General features: G+C 54.0%; 1 protein-coding gene across 3 annotated transcripts in view; it reads left to right on the top strand.

The window, feature by feature from the left end:
* PPP2R5C (protein phosphatase 2 regulatory subunit B'gamma) overlaps window positions 1-22138 on the top strand; it is a 127579-nt gene extending 105441 nt beyond the window's left edge. For 2 of the 3 annotated variants that reach the window (XM_077776544.1, XM_077776547.1), the window contains 5 exons: window positions 4044-4214; window positions 5356-5483; window positions 8134-8235; window positions 9557-9629; window positions 19285-22138. In XM_077776544.1, coding sequence (XP_077632670.1) covers window positions 4044-4214; window positions 5356-5483; window positions 8134-8235; window positions 9557-9629; window positions 19285-19416 — 606 coding nt within the window. In that variant the 3' untranslated portion in view covers window positions 19417-22138. Of the gene's footprint in view, window positions 1-4043; window positions 4215-5355; window positions 5484-8133; window positions 8236-9556; window positions 9630-13614; window positions 13728-19284 lie in introns of all 3 variants that reach the window. The other variant, XM_077776548.1, reaches the window with a different exon arrangement.
* The last annotated feature ends 3199 nt before the right edge of the window (window positions 22139-25337 follow it).

Below are 25337 nucleotides of genomic sequence, written 5' to 3'. Positions count from 1 at the left end.
TCCACCCCTTGGGAATACGCGGGTCGTGGGGCTGTGACCGCGGGCATGCCAGTGTCTGTGCAAGTCCCTGCTCTGCTCGCAGCCCCGCTGGGTGTGCAGCCCCGAGTGGAATTGCCGGATCCGGCGGGGCTGCCGTGTTCTGCCTTGTGAGGGGCTGCAGGCTCCTTCCCAGCGGCCCCACGGGGGTTCAGGGTCCCGCTTTCTCCACCAGCACTTGTTGTCGGCCCTTCTTTTATTCCAGCACCTGGTGAGTGTGTGGTGGTGTCTCTCGGTGGCTTTCGGAGTTGCATTCCCCCCGTGACTGAAGACATTGGGCGTCTCTTCAAGTGCCTGTTGGCCACCTGTGTGTGGACAAACGTCTTTAGATCCACTGCCCATTGTTTATTAACTGGTTGTTTTTTACTGTTGAGTAACAAAAGTGAGAAGTACTGAGTGCCATTTTCAGGGTTTGAATAGTCTTCTCAAAGTTACTGCTGGAATAAAAAAAGGCAGATGTCATCATTCCGGCATCTTCTCTGTCCCCTCGGCCGTCTTACACAGCGGTCCCATGAGGCTGTGTTATATGGTGGGGATACACGAGGAGTCCTTAATGCCCAGCTCCCAAGTCACATTGGCTCCCAATCTCTGCTTTTTCTGAGCTTGTAAACTCTAAGCATGGATATCCTGTGTCACCCTTGACCTCGTCCCCCAGCGCCTGCCCCAGCTCCCCTTCCCAGGGTCTCTCCTTGCCACTGCCCCAGCTCTGAGATTCTGGAAGCCCCAAGGAAAGGCACCAAACTTATCAGACTTCAGTATCAAAGCACATAGTGTAGGGGCTGGTATTTTTACCCACCTGCAGGGAAACCTGAGGTGGCATCAGTGATAAGGTGTCCTGTGCTCAGTTCCTCGGAGTCTGAAGGGCGTCTCCAAACTAAAGGGTGAGAACCATGGGTGCCTGGGTGGCTCAGTCAGTTGAGCATCTGACTTCAGCTCAGGTCATGATCTCACGGTTTGTGGGTTTGAGCCCCGTGTCGGGCTCTGTGCTGACAGCCTGGGGCCTGGAGCTGCTTCCGATTCTGTGTCTCTTCTCTCTGCCCCTCCCCTGCATGTGTTCTCCCTCTTTCTCAAAAATGGATAAACATCACAAAAATAATAACATAAAAAGATAAAGGGTGAGAACTGTAATACGGGAATAAATTCTAACACACACCCTGTTCTTTTCTTACCTCAAAAATAAGAAGGGAAAGAAAAACATGGGAGAGAAAACACATGCCCTTTTCTTTCATGACTTCTCTCTGTGTATATTTCTCACTCTCTCTGGAGGCTAAAGAATCCACCCGATCTTGGCCTCATTTACTCCAGCCAGGACCGTCCCAGCCCGGGTGCCAGCCCCGCCCCAGCAGGCCTCCGTTCTCTCCTGCACCCGAGAGTAGGCGAAGGTGACAGAGCTGTGTTTCGGTCCCACTGGTCGAGCTGATAGAACTTGGCAGAAGCGGGAGCTCTTTGCTGCAGCCGATGGAGGCCGGAGACGGCGTGCTGGCCGCGGTTGGGCCCTGCCGGCTCAGGCACAGAGAAGCTTCGGGCCCCCACACACCCCAGGATTGCCACCCAGAATCACTTCAGTCCTGGATTCCCCACAGCACAGACAACGTACTGTCTCTCAGCCCCAGAAAGCAGACTTAGTTTTCTGCACATTGAAGACCCTCGCCTTAGGGAACAGCTTCCTTTGAATCCACATTTTGTGAAAATGCAGAGGCCGATCTGTCTTACTTCAGCACTGAAAGCGTGTTGATAAGAAGACAGACGGGTAAACTCTTGTGAAGGAGTGCGTCCACTCGGCAGCGCTAAGGACACGGCACACACGGGTCTCGGGGTCCTGGACCCAGGCCACTCCTGAAGCCAGCGCGGCCAAGGTCAGCGGTGGTTACAGCAGGATGCGTTGAAAAGACGCATGTTGTGCCGGTTAAGGTCTATAGTTAGTATTTCTGCTTGTAAACCGTGTGCGTTGCTGGAAGGCTTTCCGGGCACGTTGAACACGTACACTGTTATCGTAAGAATAAGATCTCAGCCCATCGCAGACAGAAGTAAAGTCATGTTGTTTTCACCCACCTGTTTCTTTAGGCTGATCGACTTTTACTACAGCGCCTGGTGGAAACTCTGTTTTTCCCTCGTATTCAAGGGAGGGGGCTCCTCTGCCCTCCCCTGCCCTCCCCAGCCCTGTCCAGAGAGTGCAGCGCATTGAGTTTCCGACAGAAAGCTCGGTGCATGATGGGCAGACAGCCGCTTTTGCCTGGATCAGCATTCCCAGGCAGACCCCTCCTCTGCAGACGCTGTTGCGCCCCAGTCATGGGTACCGGCCGTAGGTCATTCCCAGTAGTGTGAAAAGCAGGTCCAGCGTGGGGCTCTGATTCCAGAAACACCACCTCTTCCAGAGACAGTGAGTAGCTAGACCAGGTGTGTTCTGCGTCCCACGTGTTAGTGTATTTCTCCTAACAAAGCTCCATTTGTCAAATGACAAGGAAGAGTGGACCTGCGAGGTGATTGGCACCTGCTGTCCTCTTAGCAGTGGCTCCCCTCCCCCACGCTGGTATCTAGTAGGTGCTCGGTAAGTGTCTACTGACTGATTTTGAGCAAAAAAAGTAGGAGAAAAAAGCATTAAATCATAGATTCTTTCAAAGGAATTCTTTTGAAAGACCATCATGTTGTAAATATTTCCATCAGACTTCAGAACTAGGAGCACTGTCTTATGAGTTTTGGGGTTTTATAAAGGGTAATCTCATAAAAGATTGCCCAGGAGCCTGAATGCCAAAAGCATTAACGGAGTTGTTCTAACTGGGCGTTGTTCAAAGGCCCACCGTGATTTTAACCACGGTCACCAGCAGCTGGCCTGCCGAGCAGCAAGGGGGTGTCTGTGCGCTGGGTGGCAACCACCAGCCAGTCCGAAAGGGCTGGCATTCACGGTGATCTGCACGGCCGTCCCGATGCTGGGGGCTGGGACGGCGGTTCCCGAAATGGCCGTGACAAGTGAGGAGCTGCTTTAAAGCGATGGGTTGCAGTCGTGTGTGGGCAGGTGTGCTTGTGTGCAGATGTTGTGGGTCCTTGTACTATTTAGAATTAAGGTGGCTCAACTCTGAAAATACATACTCAATAATCCTCACCACGTCAAATCTGATATTTTGGATGGATGGTCTTTACTGGTGCGGTTGCGGGAGGAAGTTCGGAAACTAGAGGAGTGAGATGAAGAAAGATTGGCCCGCAGACACCCTTTCTACCCGTCTGACTTGGGCGGGGAACGCGAGGTCCAGTCCCCGCAAATGAGGAAGCTGCCGCCGGGCCCTCTGAACGTGCCTCGAGGGGGCGGGTCCTAGCTGAGGCCGAGCGCGGTGCTGCCCGCGGGCCGACACTCCTCAGATGCAGGGTCCTGGCAGCCCCGGAGGCGGTTACCCACCCAAGGTCACTGGTCACACAGAGGGCAGCGGGCCGCCCCAGGTCCCTCCACGGCCCTGCATGGCATGAGCTGATAACAGCGTCAGCTTATTTCATGTCTCCCCCCTTGATCTGTTTTAGCACAACCAAAAACACCATGTGTGCACATGCAGCACGTGTGTTTGTTTATAAATATGTATGATCGATTTGAGATAGAAATGGATCATGCGTACACATGTGTCACCTGCACTTTCAGAACTGGCCACTTGTGCACTGAAACAAATACTCAAGCTCATATGCTCCCTGCTTCTCCATTGTTCTCTCTCAACCCTCCTAACTGCTTATTTTTTTAACCTTTTTTTCCTAAAAGGACTGACTGCCATGGTGGTCCGAAAGAGAGGGTCACATAAGTTAAAGTCACAATTCTTAATTATATAAATTTGACGTGTTTCTCTAATTATAAGAACAAAAACCCACGTGCTGATTTCCTGAATCACCGTTCCTTCTGCAAGGAAAAGGGCACCTCCCTGTTTGGATGCTCTGTGGGGGGCGGGGGAGGGGCCACCCTAATGAAAACCAGAACTGCTAACTCGCAGCGGCCCTCACGGACGTCCCACTGTGTGTCGTGTCTTCGGTAGGTGGTGATGGCACTTCTCAAATACTGGCCAAAGACGCACAGTCCGAAAGAAGTCATGTTCTTAAATGAGTTAGAAGAAATTTTAGACGTGATTGAACCGTCGGAATTTGTGAAGATTATGGAGCCTCTCTTCCGACAGTTGGCCAAGTGTGTGTCCAGCCCACACTTCCAGGTACGGGGGGCGGGGAGAGAGCAGCCTCGTATCCGGGTCCGCATCGGAGGTGACAGGCTTCGGGGTCGTGCTTTACCCCTTGTGTAGTTTGGAATGTGCTTCAAAATAACATGCTAAGACTGTAAGTCTCTAAAATATATTTCAGCCTCTCGACCGCCTCCCCAAAAGCATGTGTCTCACTTCGAGGAATTGGACAAGGCTCCTCTGGAAACCTGTCTGTTCTGTCTGCATGTTCAGTGCGCCCCAAATGCGTAAAACCCTGCTGTCCACAGCTAAGCGGTGGACTCTCGTAGGGGACACGAAACTCCAAAACCCTGCCCCCCACACACACGCAAGCACTTTGTTTCCAGCACATCCACATTCTGACATTCGTCCCCCACAAATCCTGTTTGAGGGGCGCCCCCAGTCACATCCCGCTTTCCTTGGCCCCTCGTGTAGTCTTCTGGCCTCGTTCAGAGGTCGCCCCTGGGGCCCGTGTTCAGCCCGTCTGCCTCCGTCTGCCTCCGTTGGACGTACTGGTCTGTATCACGAGCTCACTGTGAGCAGGGCGGCCCTGCCCTCGGGGGGCCACACCCCTGCCCCGCTCCGTGCCCTTGCTCACCAGCTGTCCCTGCTGTGTTCCTCCTGCCCCCCGCAACCCCCCCCCCACCTCACACCTGCCCTTGCCCCCTCGGGGCCTCCTGGGGACGCGATCTGCCCCACACAGGTCCCCTTCCTAGCTGCTGTGCCCCCCGACGTATCCCTTCTGGTAAATTTGTTCTCCTGTCATTGGTCTCCCCCCCGCCCCCCCGGAACGTAAGCTCCGCTCCCCTTGCTCATTGCTGGTGCCTCCAAGATCCGCGCTGCTTGGGGGTGGACGGGAGGCAGGAGGAACGAAGGCAGTTGACCTGCGACCCCAGCGGTAGCTCAGGGCCCGGCGTGAGTGCGTGCCGAGTGAGCAGAGCACTTGACCGACCTCCTGCTGCACAAAGAGTCCCCTCCCTTTTGTTGGGGGCTCTTCAGGGTCGCAGCCCGGAGCGCTGGGGTTCGTGGGGATGACCATCTAACCCCGTGTCATCCCTGCCTGTTCGCAGAGCCGTGGGGAGGGCACTGCTGGAGGTGTGTCGCCGTGGTCACAACAGCTGTGCCCTCCGTCTTCCAGGTGGCCGAGCGGGCGCTGTATTACTGGAACAACGAGTACATCATGAGTCTGATCAGCGACAACGCGGCGAAGATCCTGCCCATCATGTTTCCGTCCTTGTACCGCAACTCCAAGACCCACTGGAACAAGTGAGCGCGGCCGCGGGTGCTCCAGCCCAGCCGGGGTCCCGCCCAAGTCTCAGATGGCAGCGAAGAACCAAAACGTTGATTATTGGGGGGGAGGGGTGCTTACAGTGAAGTAGGAGTGAGGATTACACTGCGGCCTTTCCTTTCCGCCTCACCCCTGTCTCACGCCAACATGGAGGCACATTTGTTGACACGGCGCCTTCCTGGCCTCACCGTAGCCCCCTCCCCGCCCCCCCGGGAGCTGAAGGTCACTGCGAAGCTTCAGGCACAGTCCCGCAGGAGCACGGGGGTCGCCCCGAGCCTCGGCCAGACACTAGGGAGCCCCTTCGGGAGGGCACGAGCCTGCCCCCCGAGCAAGGGGCGAGCAGGGACCAGAAACACAGCCTCGGGGTCTCAGGCTTGCTTCTCTCTCCCTTGTCCTGCCCCTTTAACACGGATGGAGACCCTGGGCAGGCTCTTCTGACACCCTCGAAGGGAACAGGCGGTGCGGGCTCCCCGGCAGCGGAGTGCCGACTGGTGCTCATGTCATTTACGTGACTGCGGGCACCGGGGCTTTGCTGTCCCCTCCTCCCTTCGTGTCTGCCCTTTCTATACCATAGTCGTTCAGTCAGATCTGAAAGTGGGGGAGCAGGGCCGCCAGCCCAGGAGAGCGAGACTCAGGGCGGTGGGGGCCGGGCCGCACTCTAGAGCTAGCCTGCGGCTGCCTGGCTCGCAGGGTCCCCCGCACCCCCTCCCGCCATCCCGGCTCACGTCCTTGCCCCCTCTCACTCGGCCACAGTTTCCCCGTCTGAGAAATAGAGAAAACGTTGGCCCCCAGCTTGCTGTTATGAGCTGATTCGTCAAGAAAACCCATATTCATGCACAGAAAGCCCTTTGCGGCGACCTTCACCTCGTGCTGGAGTTAACGAAGGTGAAGTTAGTAGATGTGAGGTCCCAGGCACCTAGCAGGTCTGCGGTGAGTGTTCACCCTCAACACACGGCCGTGGGGGCAGCGGCGACCCTCATGCCGCAAGACGCAGCCCCCGCCACGGGCCCTGGTCGGACGGCCCGGCCCACCCATCAGTACATGGGCCTTCAACAACCTTTCCTTCGGGACGCGCATTTCCCGTTGTGCTCAGCGGGTGCTGGCAGAGGCCTCGGAGCGTAGCCATCGTTTCTGTGCCATTGAGAGTGACAGGAAAGTCAGCAGTGACCGCTGACCCGCCGCAGACCCCAGAGGGTGGAGAAGGGTTAGGTGTTTCCAAATATAAGTTGGGTACTATGAAGTGAGTTAAGAAGTAGTTGTGAATTCGGCAACAGCACAGAAAGAAGTACCAGTAGTAGTTACGGTTTGAGAGTTAAGTTTTTTGGCTGTTGCTCACAATGCTGTGGGCTGGCCAGGCTCTGCTGGGCAGTTCTTGGGGGGGGTTGTTGTTGTTGTTGTTTAAATTTATTTTTGTTTTTTTATTTTTGAGAGAGAGAGAGCACAAGCAGGGGAGGGGCAGAGAGAGTGGGAGACACAGAACCCGAAGCAGGCTCCAGGCTGTCAGCATAGCCCATTAGGGGCTTGAACTCACAAACCGTGAGATCGTGACCTGAGCTAAAGTTGGAGGCTTAACCGACCAGGCCACCCAGGCGCCCCTGGGCAGTTCTGCCAATCTCACCGCAGTCCCCTGTTGGCTGTCGCCCAATGGCGAGTGGGACTAGCAGCCTCTCCAGACCCCACTCGGTCACAGGGGAGCGGGGCCTCCCCCCTCTCGTGGGTGTCGGAGCCGGGAAGCTAAGTGTCATTAAGCTATCCTGTGGTAATTTTACATTTTGCCTTCAGAGGGGCACCTGGGTGGCTCAGTCGGTTGAGCGTCCGACTTGGACTCAGGTCACGATCTCACAGTTGGTGGCTTTGAGCCCCGTGTCGGCCTCTGTGCTGACAGCTCAGAGCCTGGAGCTGCTTCAGATTCTGTGTCTCCCTCTCTCTCTGCCCCTCCCCTGCTGGTTCTCTGTCTCCCTCCGTCTCTCTCTCTCAGAAAGAAATAAAACATTTAAAAAATTTATTTTACCTTCAGAGCTCTGTTTCGGCATGATTAGAAACTTTTCTGCTCTTAATTAATAAGATTACAAGGAAACTGACGTTTATGGGAAATAAAATGTTTTCTATTATTGTCCCCAACGCATTCTGGTTTGTCTTAGTTATGTATACATTTTCAGTGTTTATTTTTAAGAGAGAAAGAGTGTGAGTGGGGAAGGGGCAGAGGGAGAAAGAGAGAATCCAAACAAGCCCCACACTGTTAGCACAGAGCCCTGTGCGGGGCTCAAACTCACACACTGGGAGATCACGACCTGAGCGAAATTGAGAGTCAGACGCTTAACTGACCGAGCCACCCAGACGCCCCTTAATCATATTTTTTGAAGTTTCAGCATTTTTTCATTCTGCTTCCAAGGAAGGGGGCTTTGGGCCGCTGTCACCCAGGACACGGCACTGAGAGGCCTCGGGCCCGGGCTGCTCAGTGAGGGGCTCCACCGGCCGTGTGGACGCAGACACACCCAAACTGACAGGCTCTCGTGGAGCCCGGGAGGCCTGGGGACGAGGGCCGTGGCCTCGCAGGGCGAGGTGGGGAGGGGCGGAGGGAAAGGCGGAGCGCTCGCTCGGAGCCTGAACACAAAGTTCTGCTTACAGGACGATACACGGTCTGATCTACAACGCGCTGAAGCTCTTCATGGAGATGAACCAGAAACTGTTTGACGACTGTACCCAGCAGTTCAAAGCAGAGAAGCTGAAGTAAGTTGCTCCCTTCCGAAGCTGCTTCCTCAAGGGTTCAGTTTTCCTCAGTCCCGAGTCAACTTCTTCTGTTGGTTTGTCCGAAAAAGCCTATCACGTTAAAGCAAAGCCAAGTCTCTCTTCCTCAGAAAAGAAATGAGAACGCATTCTCTTAGCTTATTTCCAGAGAAGGTCGCGTGCTCCCCAGATGCTTCCAGTTCAGTTGTCTCTGCAGACGTGTGTCTGGCCAAGGACCTAACTTCCAGAATTCTTCCTTTTCTCGGGGAGCATGTAAAGCCTGTGAGGTGTCGTGATTTTTTAGGTTCATGAGGCAGGAATTTGAATCCCGTCCCATCAGATTTCTGAGAGAGAGCAAGCACCTTCGTGACAGACCCTCCCTGGAGCCCAGCCTGTGCCCTCCCCAGAACCAGGGCCCTGCCTCACGCTTGGAGGGAGAGCCAGGCACGGGCTCTGGGCAGATTTTACTCTTTGCTTGTCTGTCACTCGAAGCTCAGGTGGATAAACGGTGAACGAGTATAGTTGAAATTGCAGGGTATTTATAAACTGCAGTCACGTCCATTCACTAGACGGTATGGATGTGTTCGCCCGCACGCCCGGCCTGTTCTGGCAACACAACAGGGCATGAAACAGAAATCCTTGCCCTCGAGGGTAGTGTGGAAAGGGAAGACAGCAAAACACACGAGGAGGGCGCCATGTGCGAGGTGGCGGTCCGTCTCCCAGGCGCCCTCCCAGCTGAGCACAGCGCTCAGATGCGCCACTGGCCTTGAGAGGGCGAGTATCTTCATTTTCTGAAGAGGGTCTTACAGCACATTTTCTAGAAAAAAAAAGTTGGGTCCAGGTTAAGTGACTCCCCGAAGGCCGTGTCAGTCACCGGCCAGGAGCCAGGCCTCAAGACTGTTCCTTTTTAAAGCTGCCCTTGTCAGGACATTGGCTCTTAACCTCGGGGCCTTTGCGCTGTGGAATGGTCTCACCTTTCGTGGCTCTGGGAGCTTTTCTTCAAAATTAATTAGGTCTTCTGGAGAAGCAGCTAAACCAGGAAGGACAGAGACCTCCGATGTCCTCATATAAGTGTTCCTAAGAAACTTCATTCCTCAGTGTGTTAAAATGTTGGCGTATCTCGCTGTTACATCTGCTCTGAGTCTGCTGGTGTTTTCATTCCGTTGTCCGTGGCAGCATATCTTGTGACGACGACTGCGCAGTTTGTGGCGTAGAAAGCAGAAGGTGACAGGGAAATAGGTGATTGTGTTGCGGGCCGTGTGGGTGTTTCCTCTCTTGAATGTGATCCCCTCTCTAATGCCAATGACGTTTTACTGTTTTTCAGAGAGAAGCTAAAAATGAAAGAACGAGAAGAAGCGTGGGTTAAAATAGAAAATCTAGCCAAAGCAAACCCCCAGGTACTAAAAAAAGTAACATGAAAACGTCTAGGGTATCACTTGAATGTTTTTGTGCGATAGGAACATGGCTCCATCACGGGCAGGGGGGGTCTGCTTCACTAACCTTGTATGTGGAAACGTCTGCAATAAAAATGCTTCTCAACTTTTGTACAAGTAACTTATTTTGCCCCACCAAGTTTTTACCACAGAATTGACCCTTTTTTTCCTCTTGCTTTTTCAGTTAGATCTGAACCTTAACCAGTGTACTGTGGTAAAAAGAAAACCTCTCTTTTGGGCCAAGATTATAATTTGCTTTCTCCTCAGAAGTGTCATTGATGCTGTAGCTCAAATGATCTGTCCCTTTCTTTTTAATATCTAAAGTAATCCTAAAAGAAAGGAAGAAGGTAGGTTTGAAAGAGACGAAGCACGAAGTTGGTGTCCTCTTTTCCAGAACTGGGTTCCTATAGGCCAAGCCTTCTAATCGTTAAAAATTGCCTGACGTCTGCCCTGTTAGCCACTAACCCTCTCTCCTGCCCTCACTAGAAGGTTCCACGGTGCTCTGGCAGGCGCGTACCCGCGGTGTATCTTCTGGAACTGGCGAAGCGGTGGCTGGCACAGGGCCCACTCTGGGGCTCCCAGGGCGGCTGGGGGCTCTGGGCTGGGAGGTCACGGGCGTGCTCCCCAGGGCTGTGCCCATCTGGTCACCGCGGCGCCGCTTTCCTGAAGATCGTCTGTGCGCGTCTCTGCCACAGTAACAGCGGCTGGCGGTGCTCAGCCTCCCAGAACAGACTGTATTGACAAGAGCCACTCGGTACCCACAAAATCCTAAAAGCATCATTCAGGTGGAGCTAGGTTCCAGGCTGTCTGTTTCCTCGGGCCAGAGGTGGGCGAAGATCACTCAGCAAGTTGGTTGTGTGGGTTTTACGGCTCTCTGACATCTCATAAAAAGGGACACAGGATCACAAAGTTAAAAGTGTGTGTCTAATCTATATGAGATATCAATCGTGTTCCCCTCGATAAAACCACATTCGAGAGACTTCCGCTCTGGGGTAGTCGAATGACGTGAAGCGAGGCCTTCCTTCGGCCCTGGACCCAGCCCTCGGCCGCTCCCTGGCATGACTGTTCTGTGCTCGGCTGCAGAACTGCTCTGTCCACCTGCTAGAACGGAACGCATGCTGGAGACGACTATTCTAGCACAGTGAGGGCACCGGCCTGGGGCAGGAGGGGGGGCCCTGCCTCACGGCCCGTGCCGGGGCAGCTGGGCACCCCCCCGCCACATACGCACCCAAAATCGACCCCCCCCTTCCATGAGAGACATGGAGAGTGTATACAAATCAGAAGGGCTGGTTTTATCTATGTCGCCCGGAACATAGAAATAATCTCGTGAAAACCCGCGTGAAGCGTTCAGGTGGCAAACGGAAAAAAGCCGGTTGGCTGTGTGGCGGCGGGGCCTGGCCTCGCGGTGCTGTCACTGTCACACGTGCGCGCTTCTGAGACAGGTGCTGCTCTCGTCTCCCTTCCTGAGCTTCCTGGTTTCCGTACGTGACACATTCACTCCTTCGGGCCGCTGTCCCCAGTGTCCCAGGTGGGCAACACCGGACTCACCCTGGGCTTCGCCTGCGGTGAACCGGGCGCTCGGGGCGCCGTGCTGACCGTGTCCCCGTTGAAACCCTGTGTGACTCGAGCCCCCTGAGTCCTGTCTGCGTGTGGCAGTCCCCCGTGCAGCGTCTCCAAAAGGAAGGTACTTTGTGGGCTAATGTCTGAGAGCTGAGAAGCAAGGGGCTGGATTTCCCTTGAGAGCGAGGGCGTCTTGTCTAAATCCTAGTTCCCGCTCGCCACCCAGAGCAGCAACGACGAAAGGTAATAACCCAGCGGACGGTGCAGCGTGCTTCCTGTTTCCGCCATGAAAACAGTCGGGTCTTTCAAGCTTTGGCTCCACGTCATAGCTGCTTTTTCAGGGCGCCCGTGGGGTGCACTGTCCGCTCGCAGACCTGCATCTTCCCCGGGCCCACCTGCTCGGCCGCATCCGCTGCGGTGGCTGCGGAATGGTCGCTCGCAGCTGCTGGACTGGCTCTGGGAGCACCGTGGGGAGTTTAATGTCCCCCATCATTTAAGTACTTCCTAAGTCCCGCGGTCCTGAGGATTCCTAACGTAAACATGTTTTCCGACTCCCCGAAGAAGCCAAGTAACAGTTCACTGCTTGCTTCTGCCCGACTTTGGTGGGAGTCGTGTGCGAGGAAGACGGGCACTTGTGTGAAGTCGGGTACAGCACGCTTTGCCCTGAGAGATGGGCCCCTCGGGGGGGTGGGGGGGGGACATATGTGTCCCCTCGCCCTGCTGTGACCACAGCCTCAGCAGAGGGTTTGACTCCTTGTAAGAACCCCTTCCCGCCAGCGCCTGCTCAGTGGCGCTTTGTGCTCACGCCTCTGTCTGCCCTGAGCCCCAGCGGGGACCGAGGGCCGCATGGCCCTAGAGTGCGGGCCGTTGGCGGAGGCCGCGGAGTGCGCGCCGCTTCTCTCGGGGGCGGCCAGCGGCTGGACCGTTGGTTAAAAAGCAGTCCCTGCGCCTCCTCGTGAGTACCGCGGTTCCTGGTGCCCCTCTGGGCCGCTGCACCTGGCAGATGGGCACCCACCGGGCGTCCTGGATCATGAACTCCCCCAAGAGAAGAGGATGAGAACAGGACACAGCTTCAAGCTTAGGGCCCGCGAGGGGAGTCGATGGAGGCAAAGAGGATTCATCTCCGGCAGTCGGATTCTGATCCGTGAGGAGGTGCTGGGAGGAAGCCTCTAACAGGGACGCAGCCAGAGGGCTGGGCTGCATGGAGGGGGTCTCAAGGGGACTCCCCGGTCTGAATCCCAGGGAGGGTTCTGGAGGCGGAGAGCGGAGGCAGGAAGTGTTTGCCGTGGAGGAGGGGCTGCGTGTGGCCTGGATTGGGGGCGAAGCTGGAGAGGAAGCAGGGTGGGTGCGGGTGTTAGTGTCACGGAGAGGGGCTACTCAGACTTGCGTTTCCAGAAAGTTCTTCCTGGCAGCCACAGGGATGGTGTGCTGGGAGGGGCCTGCTCTGGGGGCTCTTGCAGAGGTGTGTGGCCGCGGGTGGGGTGGACAGGAATGGTGGGTGGAGGGCGGGGTCTGAGGGCCCAGAGCTGTGAACAGAGGTGAGGCAGGGAGCCCCCAGGGAGGGGGGAGCCATCGGGAGAGGCAGGGAGGCAGGAGAGGAACCGGAGCAGCCTGGNTTGGGGGGGGGGGGGGGGGGGGGGGGGGGGGGGGGGGGGGCAGGTCCCTGCGTCCCTCCTGTCAGCCCAGCCAGGTGTTCACTGTCACATGTGAAATGTTTGCGGGGACACCCCGCTCATGGCTCCCTGACCCCGTCTGCCTTCCGTGCCTTCCCTCATGGCAGAGGGGACACATAGCTCACTGTGACCATCACAACAGCCCTCTGAGGGGACCTTACCCCGGTCCCCTCAGAGACAGAGAGGCCCACGGCTAGAAACCCGTGTGCGGTTCCCGAGCCCAGGGACAGCGGGTCCCAGGGCCTCCCGGACTGGTAGGCACGCAGCCCTGCCCTCAGTGCCGGCCACGGGGTTACAGCGCGCTACCGAGCCGTCCAGCCTGGCTGGCGGGGTTTGGCTAGGGAGCAGGGACACCGGGGGTGTGGACGCAGGGGTGCGGTTGATAACGGGTGATGGGTGAGGCCGGCAGGTGCGTGCAGCCGGGGCAGTGAGAGGGGCTGTCGGCGGGGAGCAGTCCAGGTGAGTCCGAGGACTGCGGCCTAGGGACTAGGGAAGGCTCCAGAAGGGAGGCTGGAGCCTGCGTGGCGCTTCTTGCCTGGTGCCCCGTGCACCTCGGAGAATGAAAGCGCTCTGGTTTCCAAGGCGCTGCAGGGACGGGCTAGAGCGGGGCCCGGGTAGGCGCCGCTGGGAAGCTGTTTCCCCCGCCCCAGGATGAGACCCTTGGCGTCCAGAGCCCTGCGCGCCAGCAGAGAGTGACTCCAGGCTTTGCATTGCAGTACACGGTGTGTAGTCCCGCGGGCACCGTGGGCGGTCCAGCTACAGTGGACACAGATGAGCCTCTGTTTGAAGATACGCAGACGCTGAGAAAGTGAACGAAGAGGCTCGCCAGGTACGGTGCGCAGGGCTGAGCTGGGTGTGCCCGCGCTGGGTTTGCCTGAGAAGCACTCGTAGGAGGTGACGGGGGCTCCATCCGCGCCGTCGGTGTGAGCCAGCGAACAGCTCGGCGTTGGGAAGCTCAGACGAGGCAGTTGATCTGTACGTCCTAACGGTCAGATTGCTAGACGGAATCTTTGAGGCTTGAGTGCGTGCCTGAGGCTGTGATTATTTTCTTCATTTTTATTAACAGTAATAACCTCAGCCCTTAACTATTCTTTAGATGTTAACCCGGGCAGAAATCAGTTGCTTGGCAATGGGGTCTTTCCCCTCACTGCTCACTGGCCCACGTGCTGTGGCCCAGGGGCGTCCCCTGTCAGTTCCCCCACGGCCCCAGGACACCGGGCGGAGCCTCATTTTCCTCCCCAGCGGCAGAACCAAACCGAGGTCCACACTGCCTCGCAGGGCAGGCCAGGAGCCAGGGACGCCCGTGGGCCGTGGTCGTCAGGACCTCCCCACCCCCTGCCTATGCTCAGTAGGTTTCCATGGCGGCAGAAATACACGTTTAGACCACCGCTGATCCAGAGACAGGCTTTTCTTACTAAATTGGGAATGTACACAATTTGGGCTCTAAAGAGGGTGATGTGCTAAGTCCCTGCCTGTGTGTGAGGGAGCCTGCCGACTGCTGAGTTTCTCCTAGCGCGCCTAGCACAGTCCTGCCTGGATCGGGGCGTAGGGGCCCGGGGGGACACGGGCCTCTCTGACTCTGAAACTTGAATCCCCTTGGGCCAGCTCGACAGGTCCTAGCGGCACCCAGCGCCAAGATGCTGAAGTGTGAACGGCCACACTGGCTAAACGGTGTTGTGTGCCAGGTGCAGGCGGAGGGAGCCTTGCCGGCGGGTGGAACCAGCTCACTGAGGCAGAGAGGGGTTAGTGCAAGCAGCCTTCATTCCCCACCTGCTCAGGTGGGGTCGGGCAGGAGCAGGAGCAGGGGACCCCCACCCTGCAAACGGCTCCCTGCCCCGCGGCCCCCAGCACCAGCGCGTGCCGTACCACCACCTGCTCTGAGCTGTGCTGTCCGCCCAAAGCACGGAGCTCCGGGCTCCGGGTGAAGAAGACAATGTAAAAACATCTCACCCGTAATTTTCTTTATGCTGCCACGATCTAGTCTTTTGGATATAACGGGTCAAATAAAAAACACTATTAAAATTAATTTCACCTATTGCTTTTTACATTTTTAATGTGGCTACTAGAAAATCTTGGAGTCCCGTACTTGGAGCACATTATTTTTTGATGGGGCAGCACCGGTCCAGACTCCTTTTTCTTAGCAATGAACAAATTTAAGAACAAAATTATATTTTTCTCTATACTGGCTCTGGGGCTGTTAATTTTCCTACTTTGTTTGTTTGTTTGTTTGTTTGTTTGTTTGTTTTATTGGAACAGGGATTTGAGGTCATGGTTTTACGGCTTAAAGTGTGCCAGAGCGAGAGCTCGCCCATTACTCGCAGACTCAGGAAATCAGATCAGTGCCCCTCCTACCAGGAAGTTGCTTAAGAACTTGTGACCACATTCATTTTTAAGCCACGTGGCCCGTGCAGAGCTGGGAAGGAGGGGGATGGTCTACAAGTCAGTTTTGGGGCGTTAAATAGTTCAGCTTCAGAGGTTTTGGGGTTTGTTCTGTTCTTTTTTTTTTTTTTGGAACACCCTTTGGTCTAGAGCAGGAAATGAATGACCTGTGTCCACAGCGTAATGGAGGTGTACGTTACAGTCCTATTGATGATTGAAGGTGGCTCTAAAGGATCAAGTATGTGTTCAAGAATGCACACCAATTGGGGCGCCCGGATGGCTCAGTCGGTAAAGCATCCGACTCCAGCTCAGGTCATGATCTCACGGTTCGTGGGTTCGAGCCCCGTCTCAGGCTCTGTGCTGACAGCTCAGAGCCTGGAGCCTGTTTCAGATTCTGTGTCTCCCTCTCTCTGACCCTCCCCTGCTCACGCTGTCTCTCTCTCTCTCTCTCTCAGAAATAAATAGAACATTTAAAAATTAAAAAGAAAAAATGCATACCAAAAGAGCATTCTAACCTTGAGTGAAAACGTGCCTCTTAGAGTCGACCCTAGTACTTACGGGACAGCCAGTCCCGAGAACACCTTCCTGGTGGGTGTGCTGCCTGCCCTCAGCACGGGGGGTAACGTGAAGGGATCACTCTCTAATCATCTACCCACTTAGTGCTGAGTAACGGGACACAGACGGGGCGTTTTCTAGAGAACTCTTGTATCATGACTCTTGAGGTAAGATGATATAACTAAGTTTTTCTGTGTATTCGACGGTCCTATGGAAATTATTTCCCCACTCCTGCCTCTTAGGTGTCTGTGATCACGTTCCTGGGTCAGAAGACTCGATGCCATTAAAATACCACCAAGTTAACGTGATCTCCATCAGAATCATAGCACACTATTTTTAATGACGTGCGGATTCTAAAATTCATAAGGAAACACAGAGGACCTAAAATAGCCAAAGCAACTTTGAAAAAGAATAAAGCTGGAAGGTTAATACTATCCAATTTTAAGATTTATTATTGATTTCTGCAGGTCAGTTGAATCCACCCCCCCAATCTCAAATTATCTAGATGCATATATTTATAGTCTTAGGTATAATGTTTGATATAATAGCTCTTCTGAACTTGAAAAATATTGGAGTCATATCCCTGAAACTCTCAGAAACTCTGTTGCTAAAGGAAGGAGAAGACACCTACATGCAGGAAAATTATGTGTACAATTTGGAGACCAAATAACAGCCAAAAACTAAAGTTTGAATAGTTTCAGTGCTCTTTTAATTTTGTTTTTGGCTAATTTTATTTTTCCAAAACAAGTCGACACTTCTTTAGAATGATTTGAACGTTGGCCAGGACAGGAGACGTGAGAGGTAAAGGGCAGAAGTGTACCAGGGAGGAAGGACGTCCCTGGGGGCGGGGGGCGGTTGGTTGGAATTTTGTAGAGAAATTCAATTACATATTGACCTGTGAGAACCACAGTTTGTTTTGTTCTAAGGAACCTGTATAGCCCTACATAGAACATCCAAAGAAAAGTAGTCAATTTCATGTGAATGACATTTATACCGGAGACGTTTAAAATGTTTACAATTCTCCTTTTTAACAGTTGGTCGGGAGAAAAGCAGTGTCAGCCGTGCAGATAAGGAAGGTGTAGACAGACGAAAGGTGGGAAGTGAAGGTACAGCTTACTCAATACGTCGAGTGACTAAGGCTTGTGTCCTCAGGCGGGGACCTGACCAAAGTAACATCGGACATGAAGTATTTTCCCACTTCCCCCCGTCGCTCCAGCTTGGGGTGGGAGAGACCAGCGGGGTCCCTCAAGAAATCCTGACGGGCTGCGTCCTCGGTGGCGTAGTGAAAACGCGCACCATCGTGTGTCCCCAAGCCCTGCACTTCTGCTCCCGCTTACTGTGTGAACTTGGCCTTTCAGACCCGCCGACGCACTGCCAACAGAGGCCGGGCCTCCAGCCCACGCTCCGCCCCGCCCGCCCACACCCCCTCCCACTGCCTCGTGTTCTCTCCTCCTTCCCTGCCTGCTCTGTTTCTGGTCTTTTCCCTCCCGTGCTTCGTGACCATCACACTGCTCCACCGGCCAGTGTGAGACACCCGCGCAGAAGGGCCCAGATTGCCCAGCGCCCTTGCTCCCTGCCGGGCTCGGGGGCCCGCGTTCTCTCCGCTTGCACGTGCTGGCTCCGGTTCCAAGGTTTTCACCGTTGCCTTTTTCTGTCTAAATGCTGCTTCTCCGGAATGAATGCCTGTCTCAGCGGTGATTACATATTTCCAGGACGTCGAAGTCCTGGTTTTGTCTGGCCTCGCTGTGGCGTTGTGTTACGCTCCATGTGGACCAGACACAAAATCCAGGGTAGAGTTTTCCCCATGGAGCATCTTGTGGGCCGAAAGCAAACATGAGTCGGCACCGTGACTGACCGTCCCTCGGGGCACGTGCCCTTCGCAGCCCCCGACCAAAGCCATCTCTCGCTAGTTTTCAGGGGGAAACGCAAAATCCCCACCTTTGCCATAGTTGAGTGTTAGTATCCAAATAACATATCTGGAACTATTCTTAAAATGTCTCACGAAGTTCCTTCTGAACCTTGACATTAATGCCGTTTACATAGATAAATTCACAGAGAACCCCCAGGAAACGTTAGCTCTGCGAAAGATGTGAACTTCGCACGTGTGACTTTTCTGCAGGCTCTGGAATTGTTCTGAAAAGGCAGGAAAAGCAAACTTTCTCTCTGCTGAGGTTAGATAGCCAGGACTGTGAGCGGCTGTGGTTATGCCCTTCCCGTCAGATGACCGACTTCACGCGAATTTTCTCTGATACCGCGTCCGTCCTCTACCACAAAAAGAACGTGTTCTCTTTAAATTCTGACGCTGAGCAGAAAAGCTTGGTTCTGATGAAAAGTTTCCAACTAACTGGCAGTTTTCGGTGTATACAGCATGTTTTGATGACTTAGCCGTCTCGTTTTGTTTCAGAAGTACCGGCAATAATGCAGGAGCCCTGACTCAAAACCGAGTGATTTGTTGAATTGTTAGTCATGGAAATATGGGTGCCTTGGGTATAAACTGCCTGGATCAGCCCCTCCACGCCCCACCCCATCCCCACCCCACTTTCTTTGCAGATTCACAATGCTCTAAATCCTCATGCAAAAATAGGAATCTTTTTTAAAAATGTTTCAGTGAAGGGGCGCCTGGGTGGCTCAGTCGGTTAAGCGTCTGACTTCGGCTCAGGTCATGATCTTATGGTTTGTGAGTTCGAGCCCCGCGTCGGGCTCTGTGCTGACAGCTCAGAGCCTGCTTTGGATCCTCTGACCCTCCTCCACTTTCTCTGTCTCCCTCTCTCTCTCTGTCTCTCCCCGCTCAAAAATAAATAAGCATTAAAATAAATAAATATATTTAAGTAAAACCTAAAAACTAAACTTCAGGAAGAGAATGGGATGGACAAGGGGGTCTTTTATTTCTTATTCCTCATATTGGGAAATTTTATGTAAGTAATTAAGTCCGGGTTTTCTAAGTTCTAGAGGGCTTGTTCCCACAAGTGATCCATTTAGTACCTCTTACTTTGAGGACCTTCTTTCAAATCTGAAAGAAGTTTGAGACCTTTTCTTAATTCTAAATCCAGTGTTAACATATTTCTCTTTCATTCTTTTTGTTCACCTCCAAAGGAAATCTCCACTTTCTGAAAGGCTGCTGTAGTGGACGTAGGCGTAAGACTGCCTTCAAGTCCCCTTTCATGAAATAGGAGTGTTTTGATACTGATGAGATTTACCGAAACAGGTGGATCTGCAAGATAGAGGGGAACGGGGTGCTCTGTCTGGAGCTGCACTCGTCAGCACTCGTCCCTTCTCCCTGGCCCTCAGGTCACTTCCAACGGCCCCGGCCGTGGGGGTGCTCAGGGCCGCGCTGCAGTGTGCGTGCTGGGCTCCCGGCCCACGGCTGCCCCCTGACTGCCACTGCAGACGCGCGCTCGCTGCCGCTCCCGTGGCCTCGCTGGTCGCCAACGCCACTGCGTTTCTAATTCCAGGCCCAGAAGGATCTGAAGAAGGACCGGCCCCTCGTGCGCCGCAAGTCGGAGCCGCCGCAGGACCCGCACCCCAGGAACACCTTGGAGGCTCACTGCCGAGCTGACCAGCTGCCCCCCCAGGACGGGCGCTAGCCCCCCGTGGGGCCACGTCGGGCCGGGGACGCCCACACGCTCCCGGGGTCTGTAGAAAATACACCCTTTTTGTGCCGTACGAGTCAGTCACACTCAGAGCCCGAGCTTCCCTTCGACCCCGCTCTGCAGGCAATAACGACTTCTGCGTTAGCTCGAGATTCGGAGTTCAAACAATGGTGGCTTCTCAGATGTGTCCGTGGAGCCCGGGGGCCACCGCGCGTTGTCCCCGCGCCGGCGCAGCCCCCCCCAGGACGACTTCCCCAAATCAGAGCTAAGGAGAGCACCCCAGACACCTCCACGTCCGGCCCTAATGGGATTCGCGATCGTTGACGAGCGGTTCTGTGATAATATCGATGTGCTTCAAATCAAAGGAACCCTTGAACACAAAGTATTCCATGTTTGTGGAGACTTTACAGCCTTCTCAGTTGTTTCCACATGATTGTTGCGCCGCTAGTTAGTTTCTCTCTTCCTCTTCTCTGTCTCTTTCTTCCTCTTCTCTCTCTGTCTCTCCTTTTCATCTCCTCATTCTAACATCCATGCCATCATTCTAACACAAGTCACTAGGAAACGTGACGTGACAATCCGCAGCCGCTCTGTTTTCCTAAGGTGTTTCTTCACTTTGCTGGATGACGTGTGTGCCGTGTCCCTCGTGTATCGCTAAAGCCATATTTCCAGGCCCGCGGCCCAGCCCCGGGGACTCCGGGAGTGAGCTCGCGGGAGACACGTATTGTAAAAAAGAGCTTTCTCCGTCTACCTTGACCGGAATTGGGATCTTAAAACGATGTGTCCATTTGTTTTTTCTTTGCAGAGTTGTTGGGTTTTTTTTCCTCCTCTACTTGCCCATGGTTGCCCTCTCATGAGGCTCTTGAATGAATAAAATTATCATCTCTAAGAATTGATTTGATACATTTTGTAGAACGTTAGAGCGAGATGGTCTCGAGCTCAGCCAGTTCTTGGCCTGACGCACGGGGTGGCCGCCTCCGGGGCATCGAGTAACAAACATGCCAGCAAAGGCCACCGTCCGGGCCAGGCGCCGCCCTGACGTCCGCCCGCTGCCTGGACACGGGCCCAGGCGCTGCGACGGCCGCGGCGACTCGTTTCCAGCTGCCCGGAGCGCACGCGACAAACACCTCATTGGGAACAGACGTGTCTAAGTGTCCGTGGGCCTTCAAGTGCTGCTATAGATTCCACAGATTTCCTTGCATGTTTTGAGCTTTTTGTTTGAATGGACTTTTGCACGAGGAGAACAAGCTTTACCCGTAGCACTTCGTCCGCTCTGTGTCTCCCTCAGGGTGGCCAGTGTTTTGACCTTCATCCTGCTTGAAAGCTGTTTGAGATGTGTAACTGCTACCCCGAGCACGTGACTACAGTCCCTTGGTCTCTGGCGTAAGATTACATGAGTTAACGTTAAATGTCGTGGATGCACAGAAGATAAAACGTGGCTTCTCTTAGTCTCGGGTTTTGACGCGAGGTCTTGGGTGTCCCTTGACACGTTATGGGAAGGGAACTCGGTCCCCCAGGCAGCTGTGACGGCCGCTGCCCCTGGGTCCGCCTCCGTCCCTCCATCCACAGCGTCTGTCTCTTTGTGTCCCCGAGGAAGGTGGCGGGGGGGGGTGGCCTCAGTGTTTGGAGCAAGTGCTAACTGAAAAGAAATTGTCCCAGCTGGAAGCAGGAAGGGCCACTTCATGAGAGGAAATGCTTCCTGAGAAACTTGACTAGCACCTATCCATTGTACCCTTATGAAATGTATCATTTAAAAAAACAAAGTTTAGATGCCTTCTCCTTTTGAGGGAAAAAGGGTGCTTTTTATTGTATAAAGCAGCGTCTTCTGTATTTTGATATACCATTGTTTGAACTTCCGTCTTTAGCTGATAGATTCTCAAATATCCTTGAGTCTGGATGTTCAGTACGTGTGAGAGAGGGTCTTGGGAAGACTCTCTTCTGCCCTCGGTGAAAAGCAAACTGTCCCTTTCTGGGTGACTGTACAAAGCTCAGCCTGTAAGAACACCTTTTCTGTCGCGGTTTTATTTCTGCTCTTTATTGAAGACAAACATTCACCAAAAAGGGGGGGGGGAGTTTTAATTTTCTTTGACGAGAGTATTATTTCATATTTTGGCCTATTAAGGTTTTCCTAGTTAGTACTCCCGATTCCCTGTGCTGATTGTTCAACTCCTAAATGATTATATAGATACACCGTTTATCCTGTACCAGACGGATTTCAAAACTACGACATTGAAAACAAACCGGTGACTGTTTTTCTTCATAAAGTCCTGCCTCCGGCATCTTCACGCTTCCCAAAGTGTATCTGTACATCAGAGACGTCACTATTCCAAGTGTCTTTTTAGTGTGGCTTTAGTATGGCTTCCTTTTAATATTGTACATACATTGTATCTTTGTTTTATGGTAATAAGTAATAAAAATGTAGACTTCATATTTTGTACAAAATGTCCTATGTACAGAATAAAAAAAGTTCATAGAAACAGCAAAATAGGTAAGTGGCACAATTATTTTTCTTTAGAAGATATCTGTAACTTTACGCTTTAGTGAAATGTTAAGTATCTACATATTTTTTAACATTTTGTAATTCAAAACTTTTTGTTTTGACATTGTTTATGAAGAGAAAACTTCATACACTTGCCATTTAATATGCTCTTTTATCTAATTTTAAAAAACTCTAAAAATGGTGTATTATATGGACTAAATAAAGAACATGTGAATTTTATTGCTCATCATGAAACTACATGTAGCCATGGTGTCGGGCCGGCTGGTCCTGGTCGCTCTCGAGTTTCCCTCCGGGCGAGGGCGGCCACCCAGCGAGTGCTGTGCTCCCCTGGGCTCGACCCGGGGGCCCACTGTTCGCTTCCCCAGGGGAAAAAGTAACGGTGCCCTTCGCCGCCACCCCGCCTCTCCCCTCTGAGAAGGCAAACGGGAGTCAGAGCAGTTTCTAGAAATGGAATCATTTGAGCCCAAATCGTGATGTTTAAAGTGATTCTTGAAAAGAAATTAATGTCTTGCAAACAGAATCGCGGAGAATCTGAATGCAGGGCCTCAGCTGACTGGCCCCCCTTCTTCATGGGGATCGTCACCGATCTCACCGATGCTGTTAATGAAACATCAACCAAAGACCGAGAGTCGAGCTGTTTCCTCAAGTCACTGCCACAAAGCGCCCAGGTCCGTGGCTGTGCTTGGTGGACGTCCCAGCAGGTGTGTGGGGCTCACCAGTCCCTTCACCTGTCACATGGTCTTGTAAGCCTTCCGGGGAAAAGCACAGAAGGAGTCGCCCTGGGTCCTGGGAGCGATGAAGGGCCCAGCCCCGGCAGCGCGTGGCCGTGCACGTGGTGACTCCGTGGGGAAGTCTGGGGAACCATGCGAACCCCACTTCCACCCTGGGGCGGATATGCTGCTCAGCGGACACCCTAAACGTGGCGCAGCGAGGAACTCGCCGCGCCCTCGGGCCGGGTGGAGTTGGGGAAGTCAGGTAGCCTCCTGGGGCGCTGGAGGGAGCCCCTGGGAGACCCCAGTAAATGGGCGATTTGAGTCCAGCTCCGTGCCGCCCGTCTTGCACGGCGGCAGGTGACGGGTGGCGCCGGCTGCGTCTCCTTCCCTGAGAACTGGCACCTTCGTGCTGTGGGCTGTCGGACACTGGGTTCCTTTACTCACTTCCCGTGACCCACCGAAGTACCTGCCCGTGTCCGTCCTCACTGACAGGTGAGGACACGGATTCACAGAGGTCAGTCACCTGCCCAAGGTCGCGTAAGCGCAGAGTGGAGCTAGGTTCCCGCCCCGCAGTGTGGCCCCGGGCTCCATCCCTCACCTGAGGAGCACCTGGGTCCTACGGGTGGGGGTGGGGCTGGGAACACTCCAGACTGACCGCCGTGCCCTTCACTTCCAGAACTGGAGGGTCCCAGAAGCCATCCAGCCCCGTGGCCCCTTCACACACACTTCGGAGGCCACTGTTTTCACATAAACCTAAAGTTCCTAATACTTGAACTACTTAAAAACACTCAGCCACGTCAGGCCAACTTTCAACCCTTCAGAGAACCCAACAACTCGTTAGCGTCTGTCCTCGCTAACTTTACGATGTTACGGTATGAACCTGTACATCTGTCAAAACGTCAGCTCTTTAATATTTGTGGTTCTACGTAAGATTTCATTTCGGGGGGGTGGGGAGGGGGATGGATTTCACTATCAAAAAGTTTGAAATTCACTAAGATGAACTCTTAGAGAACTGGAAGGAGGAGAGGTTGCAGCTCACCGTCTCCCTGCTCTGGGGCACAATCCCACATCCTTGTGCTTTTTATGAAAGTTTTATGTAAATTCCACAGCACTTTTGGGGAGTGAAGGAAAGAATCTCTTTTTCTGAGAGAGAGTGTGTGAGCAGGGGAGGGGCAGTGTGAGCGTGTGTGAGCAGGGGAGGGAGAGGAAGAGAGAGAGTCCTACGGTCAGCATGGAGCCCGACGCGGGGCTTGATCTCATGACTGTGAGTGAGATCACGGTCTGAGCCGAAATCAGGAGTCGGGTGCTTAACCAACGGAGACACCCGGGCGCCCCGCTGCTGGTCACATCCCGTTTGGGGTAAACGTGGCCTAGTTTAACCCTGTGGGGCTTTTAGAAACCGTCCCATAAATTTCAGCTGGAGCTGAACTCAGATTTGTGGCTTATTTTATGGTCTGATGTGGGTAACTGATGACTGGTCGATCACAACAGTTTTTCCAGCTGTCTGTTTTTCTCCATTTTGTTACTGACATGTAACTGACCTGCAGCCGGGAGTCCCTTCAAGCGCACCAACGGCCTGACTCACACGCTGTCGTGAAGTTAAGTTTCGTGAACATCCGCCTCCTCATTCACTTAACCCCAAGAAAGTCCCCTGGATTCCTGACCTAAGAACAGCCAGTAAGGGGCACTGTGGTCAACACTGTTGTGCGGGGGGAGGAACGGCCACGGGGTAGGGGGCGTCTCAGGCCTCCACTGACCCCGGAATGAGACACATTCAGGGAGCCACCTTTACCCTGCGGGTCTGTGTCCCAGAGGCGTCTAATAGAGGCGCTCAGTCTCTGCGTGTCTCTCACACACACACACCAGCCTGCTCACACCCGCTCTGTGCACAGTCGGAATATGGATTCGAGGGGGCGTCGGGTGGACCCGGGGATAAACCGTAACACTGAGAGGTCAGCCTGAGGTTGCCTGTCCATCTCCATCAGGTGCAGTAGCCTCGTCAGTCTTCATTTCTGTCTCCAAAACACGTCTTGCAGAAATCTGCCTCAGGTCCATTGTCAATTGCAGGGCACCGTGTAGCCAGTGACCACACAGGCTTAGTCTCCCGCTGCCCCTTTGCCCGGGTTTCCCTGGAGCCCCCAGGTTCCATCGTACCACAGGCGGATGAACAGAGCCTCGAGGAAGCTGTCCACCCCGCATGACGTGACCCCCACGTGTTGGGACCTTACTGAAAATGGGCTCTTTGACCAGTAAGTTACCCCCAGAGTGAGCCCACTGCCCGAGGCTGGGGTCCGGAGTGGGCCACCTCCCGGGCCGGCCAGAGTGTGGGGCACTGCTGAGCCCACGCGATCCCAGCCGACCCCAAGGCCATGTTCACTGACGGCTCTTGAGCTGAGAAGCGAGTGACACCTATAATAAGTCTCCCTACTGGAAGGGTCATTGTCTTCCGTTCAGTGGTGTCAAAATGCTGAGGACTGCGTGGCGGAAGTCTCCGCTGGGAACCCTGAGGTTGCTTCCTCTGCGGCTGTTTCCTCATGAGTTTCGAGAAGACCAGAGGAAGAAGCCTTCCACGCGGGCTGACACCACGAGAAAGGAGCGAGTGTGGGAACAGCTCGGTGGCAACCTGCCCGACAGGCTCACGGGAGGGACTGTTGGGGGAAGGGCTGCGGTCACACTGGGGACAGCAAGGGACACAAGTCAAAACC

The sequence above is a fragment of the Crocuta crocuta genome, unplaced genomic scaffold, assembly GCF_008692635.1.
Source record: "Crocuta crocuta isolate KB4526 unplaced genomic scaffold, BGI_CrCroc_1.0 scaffold8, whole genome shotgun sequence".
Classification (NCBI taxonomy): domain Eukaryota; kingdom Metazoa; phylum Chordata; class Mammalia; order Carnivora; family Hyaenidae; genus Crocuta; species Crocuta crocuta.
The sequence above is the reverse complement of the archived record's forward strand: the minus strand, read 5'-3'. Positions and strand labels throughout refer to the sequence as shown.